This window comes from Tachypleus tridentatus, chromosome 13, assembly GCF_004210375.1.
Source record: "Tachypleus tridentatus isolate NWPU-2018 chromosome 13, ASM421037v1, whole genome shotgun sequence".
Classification (NCBI taxonomy): domain Eukaryota; kingdom Metazoa; phylum Arthropoda; class Merostomata; order Xiphosura; family Limulidae; genus Tachypleus; species Tachypleus tridentatus.
Window position 1 is genome coordinate 122,771,542 of NC_134837.1, and position 13,539 is coordinate 122,785,080.

The window sequence follows — 13,539 nt, forward strand, 5'->3', positions numbered from 1 at the left end:
ATGAGTGAACCACCAGAGGGTAGATCTGATATAAACGTGGCTCAAGGTGTGGTTATGTCATGTTTTAGCATTGTTTATATACTGTACTTAACGAATGTGAGATTATTTAGCATAAAACGTTGAAATTCTAGGTAACAAAACTAACCATTTACGTCGTCGTTCAGAAAACAACCGCTTCGTGTGTCAAACGTTACAGATGTATCGCTTACTAAATTCTACAAGTTACTCGTATCTACTGTCTTTCAAATCCACAGAACCAAGTACCGTTAACATTCAAACTAGGTATTCGTATACGAAAGTAAAATTTCTTCAAAATTAAGTATTTATAACTGTTTGTGTTATACAGGAATTACATGTGTGTGTGGGAGGGGACGTGCGTAAGGATTAAAACGGATCGCGATTAATTTAATACTTGCGTTGTTTGGGACAACCTATTACTTCATGTATGAATATATAGTTTGAATGTTAAAGTTACTTCTCAGCAATGTGGATTTATAAAACCAATACTGATATTAAAGTCAAATTGTAAAGTTAACATTTTACATATAAAGTTTGTTTTGTTTTTGAATTTCGCACAAAGCTAGTCGAGGGCTATCTGTGCTAGCCGTCCCTAATTTAGCAGTGTAAGACTAGAGGGAAGGCAGCTAGTCATCACCACCCACCGCCAACTCTTGGGCTACTCTTTTACCAACGAATAGTGGGATTGACTGAAACATTATAACGCCCTCACGGCTGAAAGGGCGAACATGTTTGGCGCGATGGGGATGTGAACCCGCGACCTTCAGATTACGAGTCGTACGCCCTAACATTTTACATATAAAGTTAGCACCAAACGGTCGTTTTCAGAGCTACGTAGATGGTTCGTTTGCTTTCCTGAAATTTCATTATTTTATGCAAAATAATCTTGCTTGTTATATACGATACACAAAGTGTATGGCACAACGTTATGTTTAACATGACATAATCGCAGCTTAAGATACATTATCAGATCTACAATACCCTCTAGTGGTTCGCACATAAACAGTCTGTCTAAACATCGTAGGAGACTTCATCGTTCCTCTCTTTGGTCTCCATAGCAACACACATCCGCTAGTATCTGACACTCGCTGGTGTCACTTTCTAAATCTACATGCTTCTGCCCCTTAACGACGCATTGGAAGTGTTGGTTCGTCCTCCGGTGGCATTTGTGCGGAACTATGGGATCAAGTGACCTCCTAATAGCCCAAGGATTCCGCGTCCATCACATCAGAGTCATGTGATCCTGTCGGCGCGAGGTGGCATTTCCTCGTGGGAAGTAGAAGATACTCCACTATTTGCTCGTATTGTCGTCATGTTTTTGGCCTAACTTTGCCACTAATTTCACGTGTGGTTACCCTTTTTTCACTAAAAGTACCCCGTCACACTTATCCTTTGCGAATAGAACGCATTTTTAGTTATTTTGATGAGGGTTTAATATTTTTAATATTTTGAAACAAGTGAGAAATTATAAGACCTAAAGGTTTTATGGTCTGTCAGGTAGCGACACCTACGCATCGAATTTTAACCTTATATAATAACTCCTAAATCATCCATTAAAATGTCGCTGTACACAACTCCCTGCATAATTCATTAAAAACGCTATAGCTTGTTGTTTTTTTTCTCAGCCAGGAATTTGAAGGTTGTGGGTTCGAACATTATCCGTTAACATCCCAAAAACCTCTGAGTTATTTATACAGTGGAGCGCCGTTAAGCCTCGGTATTTGGGGGGTCAATCTGCTTAACCGCGGCTTAAACCTTTGTGACTGAAAAGCCGAAATCGCCAACAGCTCCGCCGAGGAGCCTCATCCGGGCCATTGCGTGATCATTATATCGGATTATCGAATTAAAAATAATACTTTAATTATTGATCACTTTTTTCACGGATTTACCGCGGATTAACTTTAATGTATGGAGAGGTGTGATTCGGTAACAATGGCGGCCTCCATAAAGCTGACATAGAAAGCGAATAAGGTAGATTAACGGTCGATTTCTATTGTAATATATTTTATTTATTTCCCAAATTAAAGCAAGTCCTTTTTAAATATCCCCTTGAAGTTATAAAGCCAGGATTAAATTCGTAAGCCGCGTTTTTACACGTTCTTAAATTAGCAGTGAGCCGCGATAATCCTCGCTCATATCGCTCGCAAGACTTGCTACAGCGGCTTAAGCGATTTCGCGGTTTACTGGTCCGCGGCTCAATGGCGCTTCACTGTATTCGGTTTTTACTACAGTCTGTATACTCTACAAAATGGAATGTATAAGTTTGGGCCAACAGATGCTTGTTTTTCTTTTCTTCTTTTTTTTTCCAACTAGCCACGTATACGGCTGTTTTGTTCTTTTTCGTATGTTTAAGTATTTTAATCCCCCCCCCTTTTTGCGACTTCTTGTCCATTAGATAGTGTCAGTTGATGGAGACCGTTAAAAAACTGATTACTGCACGTAAGGTCTACAATGATGTCACTTAAATATATATAATAGTCACAACATGCACTACAAAGCAACAGTTTACTCTGCACGTTAACCATAATATTTTAAAAAGTTTATATAATTAACTGCCATCTTCTTAGAACTTAACTCTGTAAAATAATCAAATGATTATTTGGTGCGTTTTTTTAATCGCACATTTAGCCATGAGAACTTTAGTACTTCGAGACTAAATAAATGTTCTCCTAACTTAACAACATAGTTAAGAAAATTAAAACTTTAAACTTAAGCTGCAGTGCCTTCTTGTTTTTTAATAGTGGAACACAGATGTGAACAGGAGCACTTGGCCAGGGGTGAACCTGGGGGGTTGGATTTTGAAAGGTTTCGATACAGAAGGGTGTAGTTAACTATAACGCCCGAAGCACAGTTCACTAGGTTATCTATTCTTCTACCTCCTGTACGTGTTTTGATTAAGAAATTCTTTCTTTGTGAAAGAAGGGATGTAAGCGTAATGGAAGACAACTAAATTCAGTGGCGGCGCCAGGATATTTTTATAGGGGGGAGGCTGAGGTAAACTGTGGAGAGGCTTCCCAAAATGCCATCAATATGAAGTATAGATGGTAAATTACAATAATATAAATACCAAGGTACATTTCAGAAAGGTGTGCTATTTTGAACTTCGTTTTCAATGCAGTTTTCATTGGAAACTCATACTCTGATTAATAATTCATTATTACAAATTAGAAATAATCTGTTTATGAAAATATGCGTATATGTAAAAGAGGAAGCTCACCTAAATTCCACCCAAGGTAATACATAACAATAAAGAAAATCAAGATTAGCTTAGATTGAACATTTAATATACCATTAAGAGTAAAGCTACAAATCAAAAGAAATATAACATAAAGACATGACCGAAGAAGGTCGAAACGTTGTTCGCTCCTCTACGTAAAATATTTTCTCAACCCAAACGAGCCGTTTTTACATATATATTTCTCTACAAGTGGGTTTTCTCGACATCACAGATTATCAGAAACATTGTCCTTCTGAAACTGTTATGTAAGATATGAATACTGAATTTATAATCTTACTTCTAACGTGTATCCCAACGCTACATAAATTGATCATAGCGATTATTGTTGTGTAATTGGTAGTATATGATTATATACACTTTAAAACAACTGTACCTAATATATAATACATCGTTAAATATAATAAACTACAAGTGTTACAGTTAGTGCGTTTCAAAAATTGAATTTCAGATATTTAAATAAAAAACAACAACTATGCATATTAACAAATTTACATTCCGTATAAGACCAAAATAAAAAATATATAATGAAGATTTTTTTTTTACATTTCTAAGCTTTTACTTCTCCTATCAAAATTTCTCATCCCCCAAAACATACAGTTATGTTTTTATCATTGACTCTTAAAAAACTAAAAGATAATATTAAAATAGGTTGTTATGCGACCAAAACAACCTACAGGACGCACCCCAAGCTGGAAAAAGTAAACATGGTTCTAGCTAACTAATGAATGAATATATGCTGCAAAATTCTTATCAGTAGTGGACACTAATTTTAATTTGATTCCTTTAAGATTGCACTCTTTTCTTTTCTTTTTTTCACGGTACTTGGAAGATCGTAATCCAGCTATTGGGAACAGTGATAATAACACCATTAAAAAAAAAACAAACTATGATTATCTGTTTTATGTTGTCACCAACATGCACTGGGTACAGCCGTCTCAAACATCAATAAAAGCTACTAACTAGTATTTAGAAATTCTTTTTATCATCGTTAGGTTAACAAAGATTGTTTGTTTGGTCTGAATTTTGCGCAACGCTACTCGAGGGCTATCTGCACTAGCCGGTCCTAATTTAGCAGTGTAAGACTAAAGGGAAGGCAGCTAGTCATCACCACCCACCGCCGACTCTTTGGCTACTCTTTTACCAACGAATAGTGGGATTAACTGTATATTATAACGCCCCCACGGCTGAAAGGGCGAGCATGTTTTGGTGCGAACGGGATTCGAACTCGCGACCCTCAGATTACGAGTCGAACGCCTTAACACGTTTGGCCATGCCGGGCCCTTGTTCTCACACAAAGAAAGGGTTACTGACTACATGTTTGAAGGCGGTTGTGTAATTAAGTGTTGGAATGTAAAGAGTGTGATTAGATTTTTGATATTTTATTAATATAGGTATAACGGTGTTCCTTTGGATTGGTTTGTTAATAAACGTATCCAACATCTAATCACGCCCTCTACATTCCTACACTAATTACACAACCGCCCTCAAACACGTGTACATCCTTTTACCTATATCGTTGTTATAAGCCAGACGTCTTTTAATCCGAATGACAAAATCTAACAAACAAGTCGCTCTTAAATTTTAAGTAAAATTGCAGTAAAAATATTAAACCATGATTTTTTACGTACGTGTGCGCAAAAATGTTAGTCAAAACAGATCTGTTTTTATTAAATAACTTTGCCACACATAATATATATTTAAGACTAAATTTGTCATGTATTTGTAAGTTTTAAAGATTCATCAGTACACTCAATTTTGATGAAAAAAATTCATAAAAGTTAAAATTTTCATACTTTCGGATACGAATAATAAGGGAGAACTTCAATAAAAATTGAAGATCTTATACCCTCGTGTACTTCCTCAATACACTAGTTTCTTGATGAAACAGGATATGAACTTACCAAATTTCAATATTTTTTGCAAGGCAAACCACTATTTCGAATTATTAATTACAGAAACCCTCTGGTCCCGGCATAGGCAAGCGCGTTAAGGCATTCGACTCGTAATCCGAGGGTTGCAGGTTCGAATCCTGGTAGCACCAAACGTGCTCGCCCTTTCAGCTGTGAGGGCGTTATATTGTTGTGGTCAATCCCACTAGTTGTTGGTAAAAGAGTAGCCCAAGAGTTGGCGGTTGGTAGTGATTTCTAGCTGCCTTCCCTCTTGTCTTACACTGCTAAATTAGGGACGGCTAGCGCAGATAGCTCTCTAGTAGCTTTGCGCGAAATTGAAAAAAACGAAACAAACAGAAACACTCTACATCAAACAACAGTTTACGAACGGATAAGGGACCTTTGATAAATTAACAAAACTTTTAAGTATGTATATTGTTGTTTATAAACATGACAAAATTGTATTAACATTTAAGTGCCAAGATGTATCGTGTTGTTAAGCTTATCTCTTGAAGTGTCGCCGATATTTCTGTTTTAAATTAACATCTTTAGCATTGTTGCACAAATTAAATAATTTATTTTATTATAATAATAAAAACTTAAACACAATTTTGAATTATATATTAATAATTCACAAATTTATTTTCATAGTGGGGCTATAAAACACATATTTCAATTCTTTTTTTATGTTTTTTATAACTTGCTTCTCAAAATATGTACATTGATCGAACAAAATAAATACAGATGAATTTAGATAATTTAGTGACACAAGGATAAATACATTTAATGATTACACATTTTTGGGAAATGTATGTCCCATTTTATAACTTTTATAGAGTGTGTGTATGTGTTCTTATAGCAAAGCCATATCGGGCTATCTGATGAACTCACCGAGGGGAATCGAACCCCTGATTTTAGCGTTGTTAATCCGTAGACATACCGCTGTACTAGCGGAGGGCAACTTTTATAGAAAATAAAGTTTTGAAAACGGTTGGAATAGGTAGCGAAATAAAATCTATTGCAAATGTTCAGTAGGTAAGACGCTTGACTCACAATTTGAAGGGCATGGATCTGAATTTCCGTCCCACCATACATTCTCCCCCTTTTATCTTTGGGGTGCTATAATGTGACAGTTAATCTCACTATTTCGTTACTAAAAGATAGCCTAATAATTGGCGGTAGGTAGTAATGACTCTGCCTTCCTGTTAATCTTGCAATGCTAAATTAGGGACCATTAGTGCAGACAGCCCTTTTATAGCTTTGCGCGAAATTCAAACCAAACAAATATTAACTGTTTCGACACGTTTACTATTCTGTTGTTACAAATCGCGTTTCTGGTATGAGTGTCGTGCAAATACTGCTACAGATTAGTAATGATGATTTATAATGTTTCGAAGTTAAGTGGTGTTATTTTCACACGAGATATTTTATACAAATAAAAAGTAAGCTGAACGTTAGGTGACACCTCTGCGGTTCCGGTGATTGTTATTTTTAAAAGTAATGTATGTTACTCTACTGTAACACATGGAATTGACCATTATTAGAAAGTAATAGTGCTTATTGTGTGCAAAAGAGGCACAACTGTGTCGATATTAAGTTAAGCAGTCTTAACTGTTTATTACGAATCCACGACTCGAGGGTGAGGCTGCTTACAATTTAACTTTCATCTAAGCCTAACTGCTTCTGTGTATGGTCGAAATCTTATTACTGGACGCCCACGTGCACGTTGGACACTGTCTGTGACTAAACAATAACGATTAGGTTGTGTTACAACTGACAGGTAAGACCGATTCTGCTTATTGTTGTGGTAGTACATAATGAAACAGTGGTGAATGTGAAATTTGTAATACATACTAATTTAATTAAATAATTTTAATTGTGATGTTGTAATCAGCGTAATATAGTATGTTTTTTTATTGTGGTTACAAATTAATGTTCTTAAAACTAGTATCCCAAACTTGTGATAGATTTATAAATCTCTTTTTCACGTTAACACTTTATTTTATTTATAATAATACTTGTATTTATTTTTGAGCAGCTAAAGAAAGTGGACCAATGCCTTTGGATGGGAAAAGAATTTGTGGTCCAGAAGGGACGAAATCACCTCTGCTTTTTATACCTAAAAAACAAACTATCTTGGCAAGTTTAATGTTGTGTTTTATGTGCTAAACAAAACAAAAACAGACTTGTAGCAGACTAAATGGTATATCTGAACACAGTGTAAATTAAACTTTCTGATGTATCTCAGAGATTTCCTCTATTAAGTATCTTAAACAAGTATTATTTTAGGAAAATGTGAACATCAATAATATACATTTCTTCATTTTAAACAAGTTTTAAACCATATATATATATATATATATATATATAATTTGTAATCTTTTTTAGTATGTTTGTTAATTTTATACATCTGTATATGGTGTTATTGTTTTAGGTCTATTTTATTGAGTGTTTACTAATTTTATATGTTTGTTTATTAATAAATAATATACAGAAAAATTTGCAGTTATTCAGTTTTATAGTTTTGGAAACAGAATGTTCATTTTTCAAAGCCTCATTTTTAATTTCCCACAGTTTTATGTGCAGTTCTTTGGGTCTTAGTGGAAGATAAATATCTTGTATATTATTTTCCATTATTAAAAGCCTGGTGGCGAGGGGAACTTGATTCATAAATTATTTATAACTGGAAAGAAACGTTAATACTTAACTTGTTCACCCTTTTAAGCCATGGCAGCATTATAATGTGATGATCAGTTTCAGTATTTGTTACTGAGGAATAGGCCAATAGGTCACAGTAGCAAGTTAGCTGCTTTTATTTTAGTCTTTTTACTTCAAAATTAAGGACCACTAGTACATATAGCTCTTCAGTGGCTTTACACAAAATTCAACAAATGAACCATTGCTGAAGTAATGATATGTTACTCTAATAACAAGGTAATAAACAGTGTGAATGTATGTTTCAAGTTACCTACACAGGAGTATGTAAATTTTTTTTATTATTTTTTCTAGTTAGATGACAACAAAAAACGAAAAGATGGGAGACATGCTGAAGACTTGAGGACACTGTGTAAGCTTTGTAAAATGTTCCATGTAAACTCGTGCATTTTTAGAATCAATGCATCATAAATTATTATTCAACTAGTTTTTTAGTTAATGTATCCTTGCCTTCTACATTTTGTTCAAAAATGATTCAGTTACAAAACACGAAGCTGTAATGTTAGGTGTAGAATATGTAAATGTTGGAACTATTTTAACATGTAGTGTACTTTATTTTCTTCTAGTTTTAAGACTTGGTGTGAACAGTCAAGCACGAGGCTCAGCGTACATCGAGATGAACAGAACAAAGGTGGTAGCAACAGTGTAAGTTCCCTTTATAGCATATATCAATTAACCAATGATGTTAATCATGTTTGTTTGTTTGTGGCAAAAAATTCAAAATTATCTCTTTACCATACTCTCCATTTTGATTAAAGTCAATGAAAATAACTATGTCTTTAAAAACAAAGTTGTTAAAGCTGTTTTAATCCAAACAAAACTAGGTACCTTACTCCTGCTTCTTGCATATTCTTCAAGTTTACAAAACAGTTTCCTATCTTTTGGTGTACTGGTGTTGTTTGCAGCATATACACTTTATCATCATTCCACTTAATGAAAAACTGATTCTCTTCTCGTTGGAACACAGCATAAAAGAAAATCTATCAATACCAAGCATTTTTGTAGTCATCATATAGGTGATTCTTGCAAGTTACATGTAAGCAAAGTGAAAGATATGGCTGAATCTTCAAGAGAAAGCAGCAGCCTTTTCACAGTAAAGCAGGAGATAAAGAGTAGGCATGTCTTTGTAGATGTTTGTAGTTAAGTTCAAAACTACACAAGGGACCTACCTGTGTTCTACTACCTACTACGAGTATTGAAATCCAGGTTCCAGCAGTGTAAGTCCGTAGACATTTGCGCCCGAGTTTGGAGTTAGTAGCTTTAAGGATGAGGTTGTGCATAAGGAACAGATCCACAGAAAGAAAGACATTTGCACTTGTATATATAGATTGTGTCACCAGAAAAACTGAAAAAACGTATTTACTAAATTGTTAAAGGATTGAAGTGCATTTAGACCTTTAGCATGCTAAAATTAACATGGTTCCTGAATTCTTGCAGATATGGACCTCGAGAAATTCAGAGAAGAAGAGAGTTTGATATGAAGGGACAGTTATTGTGTGAATTTAAATTTGCACCATTTTCTTCTAAGGTGCGTCGTCAGTATCAGCCAGACAGCGAGGAAAAGCTTTATCATCAGTTCTTCGAGAAACACTTGAACCTGTTGTTTGCCTTGTAAGTGGGTTTATTTAATATTTTAGTATTTCATAATGATTTTATATTGTATTTATTCGTTTTCTGTGTAACTTGGTAAATGGAGCTACCAAATGTTTTCTGATTTGCTACAAACCTAATGCTCCAATTAATTTTATTTTAACAAACAAGTTGGAAAGTCCTATGATATATGTAAATGTTTTCAGCTATCACAGTAGAAAATTAATCAGGATGAAGATAAAACTTGCATATTTTAACTTTTTTTTTATAGATAGAGTTTAATTTCTAAGTAGCAAATTTTTCTGAATGTTCAAAACAACAAAGGGAAAATATTATTATAGTTGGAGTTTTCAGTCTGACAGTTTATAAAATTAATTTGTCTTTTACTTATTGTAATATTTGTTTTTCAGCACAAGTTTCCGAAATCCAGAGTAGATATCTTTGTATTGGTTTTAGAAAATGATGGTTCAGGTAACTGTCCACACTTTGTGATTTAGCTAATTATTAAATCTTCTTAAAATATGTCCATTCCTCCTTATTCTTTGTCAAAGCTACATTCATCTTTCTCTTCTCCTTACACCCATCCACCTTTTCTTCAGTTTTCCCCCTTATCCTTTCTTTCAAGTTAAAAAATAAATCCTGTGAAGTTAATGAATTTATACAAGACTTTTCTGGATCTTCTGTACCCTGGTGCTTCTTGTTTGGAAGAGTATTATTTGAATGGATCCTTAGATTGGTTAAGGTCTCTCCTTGTCTTCTCTTAAAGACAAAAAAAGGGTAAGGAGTGATTTTATTGAAATTTACATGACTATTTAGGAATGCAAATAATTGAAACATCTCACTCTGGAGAAAAAACAGTCTAGGCATGCTTGTTTATTGTAATATGTATATAGTATTGTACATTGTAGTAAAGGAGAAATGATTATTAAAAATATGAAGGTTTTGAGAAATATAAGTTAATTTTAGACTGTGAAAGAATGGTAAAAAGACAAGATGAAATATCAACACAAGCATAACTTACCAAGTTCTAGCACTGCCACCATGGTGAATATCCACCTCAAAAGCTCCAAAATGACAGGTAGATGAATATTCTTAAAATGCACATTCGTAACTGTTCTCAAAACTATCAGTAAAGTGCAATTTATTGAAGAATAGTACATCAGTATGTGTTATGTCAAATGGAAGTAATAAATGAAGAAAATCAAGAATAGTGTTTTACAAATATGTACAGTCTACATACAGTAATGACTAGGCTAGTTGTGCAAACATAACAGGAGCGACTGTTTTCCTGGACCACAACACTGCTAACAATCCGAGTCCTTTCTTTTGCAGTCCACAATATGTTTGGTTTCAACCACCCTTTCCACTTCATTTTCTTTCTTTCCATGTTTTGAATGTTTTTGTGGACAGTTTTCTGATGTCACCTCTACAGCTGTGTTTGTGAGGCCATCAGTGAGGTTTTGTTTGAAAATTTGCGGGCTCATTTTCTCTGTCCCTTTTGGCTTGGCAGAAACTTTATTTCATAATCTTCTGATGTACATTCACTACACCACTTCTGGGTTTTGTGGTTGTTCATGCTATAATATCCTACCATTTGGTCCATGTAATTGCACCCATTCATTGACATGTTGTAGTCATCCACAGCTGTTTGATTGTATGATGATGGTTGCTCATGCTTTCTTTTGAATGTATTGCACCAGCAGTTTACTGGACTCGTGAAACAAAATACTGTGCATGTTGGTATTGAACAAAACTGAAGTGGAGTACCTGTTGACAAAACCATGATGACATGGCTGTAGGGGCTAAAGACTTTTAAAAACTTTATCATGAGCAGAGTTGCCAACCATAATGATTTGAGTGTAATCATTATGATTTTGGTGTATACATTACGACTATATGCTGATACAGACAGATATTACGACTTGTTGCAATTCCCAAATTATTATATATTATATAGGCCAATACGATAAAGTGATAAATTGTTCCCCAGGGCTTGGAAGGGGTGAAAAGAAAATTTCTAGTGAGATACAAATAAATTTTGATAATAAATAAGACAGTTGAAATGGCTACTTGCAATAATCATGTTTGTGCTTGAAATAATAAAAAAAATATTTGTATCTCTGTCTACCAATAGTTTGAGTGCTGTGCTTCTCCATACTGGGTACATGGAGGAATCCATAGTTACATAATCAGTGTTTGTCAGCCAATCAGCGCTCGCGTAGATGGGTATTTCTCGTTTTCTGAGTGGCATAGAAACACCAATGTGATCATTCACCAGAATGTTTTGTTTCTGGCAAATCTAAAGGGACCAAAACTGTAAAAGGGCTCTGTATACAATCATTATGCTTAGTCATTTGAAATAGTTGGCATCTCTGGAGTTGATGTCAAGGTCAGGATCATTACTATGTCTGTTCCAAAATAAATTTTCAAATTGATAATATAGCCTGTTTCAGAATCTTGAAGCCCAGATGACTGGATATTTTTTAAGTTTGCTTGCATTGATACTGCTTGTGTTTGAATCTGCTCTTACACACAATAACCATCTCATTGACACACACATTTTCATACACCTAGGAAACAGCCTGAAACTTTCCACAAATGGCTTAATCTTTATTTTTCTTCAATATCTGGTTTGCATACATGAAGCATGTTGTGGTATATGATTTCGAGCCTGTCCATTGCAAATAACTAATGGTACCAGAGGGTGTAGAGATATCCAGTAGTCCCTGCTCTTGGGTCAAGGATCCAAATCCCTAGGAACCAAAACTACTATAAATTTCAATTCTTCATAATAAGTAACTTTCATCCAAGCGGCATATGATGGTTGATTTGTTGGAAGATGTTTTTTCTCCAAAACTTTTGTCACATATGCATTAATGCCACAAATCAAAGTGTCCACAAACAGCTTTGAGGAAATCCAGTGGTGAATGGCTTTCATCCAAATCCAGCTTCACATTTTCTTACAGCTCGTGGAATGGAAGTTCATATTACTTCATCTTCACTATTCTCACAATCATCAGCTGCACAGAGACACAGACTTAAAGATAACAGAATAAGTGAATGCAAATTTAAAACTTGTAAGAGTTTAAACTGTCATATACCCAAAGAGTTTGTCTTTGCACACCGTCTTGAAAGACCAGGGGGCTCTTTATTGGCCATAGGTTATTTTGAAATAAAAAATTCAGGTGGTTTGTGTGTGCAACAAACATGCTCTCTCTCTTCCAAACAAAATATTGACACTTCCACATACTATTCCTTTATTGGGAGGAAATGAAGAATGTATTAAAAAAACCAAACTTTAGACTGGATATCTAAGTGTGAAGAAGTAACTTCTAAAGCTGGTCAGATAAATAGAACACGTAAACATTGTCTGTTTGAGTCGATGTTGTTGTTTTGTCAGGTTTTTAAGGTTTTCTGCTGAAAATGCTGGGTTGAAGACACTTAAAACTGAATAAGAATAAGTAGTGAATAATATTGATACATTAAGAATTATAGAACTAGGAGACATAAAAATGGATTTAGACAAGGTAACAACTGAGAATTTTATTTTTCAAATAAGGTGGTTGGCCTCAAGAACAAGCTGCTTTCAGATGTTGAGAAAGCAGTAAATTCGAGTGAGTTTAAGAGAAAGCTTGATAGATATGTCAGTGATAAGGGCTAGCTTTAAATTTTTAAAAATAGTTTAGAGAATGGGACAGCTGAGATGGACAAACAGGTCCCCAAAGTAAAGCATGTTTTGAAAAGTTAATTTTATTCTTCCTTCTAGCTTTGGCTGCGGCCATAACATGTGCAGGAGCTGCCTTGGTTGATGCTGGTATCGAAATGTACGATGTTGTGATTGGCTGTGGTTTAGTAAGTAATGCCTTAAATTTGCCATTATTTTGTTACAGTTTAATGTATAGCTCTATATGCTTATTTGTAATGAATACTTCAGTGTAAAAATGTTCCTTCTGTATGGTATTCCTCTTATGTTTTAGAGACAGCACGAGGTAACGGCTTTAGTAGACCCAATATATGAAGAGGAATACAGACCTGAGGTAGTTTTGGTTGTATACTTTGAAGTTTTAAGAGGTTAAGGATCAGATTGAA

General features: G+C 34.6%; 2 protein-coding genes across 2 annotated transcripts in view; both read left to right on the forward strand.

Moving 5' to 3' along the window:
* Positions 1-9,475, forward strand: LOC143236274 (exosome complex component MTR3-like). Its single transcript, XM_076474538.1, has 5 exons — positions 1-46; positions 7,184-7,284; positions 8,155-8,212; positions 8,427-8,505; positions 9,298-9,475. Exons 1-5 carry the CDS (start codon positions 1-3, stop codon positions 9,473-9,475), a joined length of 462 nt encoding a protein of 153 aa, XP_076330653.1.
* The window catches only part of LOC143237530 (exosome complex component MTR3-like), an 8,621-nt gene continuing 1,679 nt past the window's right edge, over positions 6,598-13,539 (forward strand). Inside the window, exons 1-7 of the mRNA XM_076476911.1 lie at positions 6,598-6,925; positions 7,184-8,212; positions 8,427-8,505; positions 9,298-9,471; positions 9,861-9,921; positions 13,217-13,302; positions 13,428-13,487. Of these exons, the coding sequence (XP_076333026.1) occupies positions 13,273-13,302; positions 13,428-13,487 (90 nt within the window). The 5' untranslated portion in view covers positions 6,598-6,925; positions 7,184-8,212; positions 8,427-8,505; ... (1 more) ...; positions 9,861-9,921; positions 13,217-13,272. The remainder of the gene's footprint in view (positions 6,926-7,183; positions 8,213-8,426; positions 8,506-9,297; positions 9,472-9,860; positions 9,922-13,216; positions 13,303-13,427; positions 13,488-13,539) is intronic.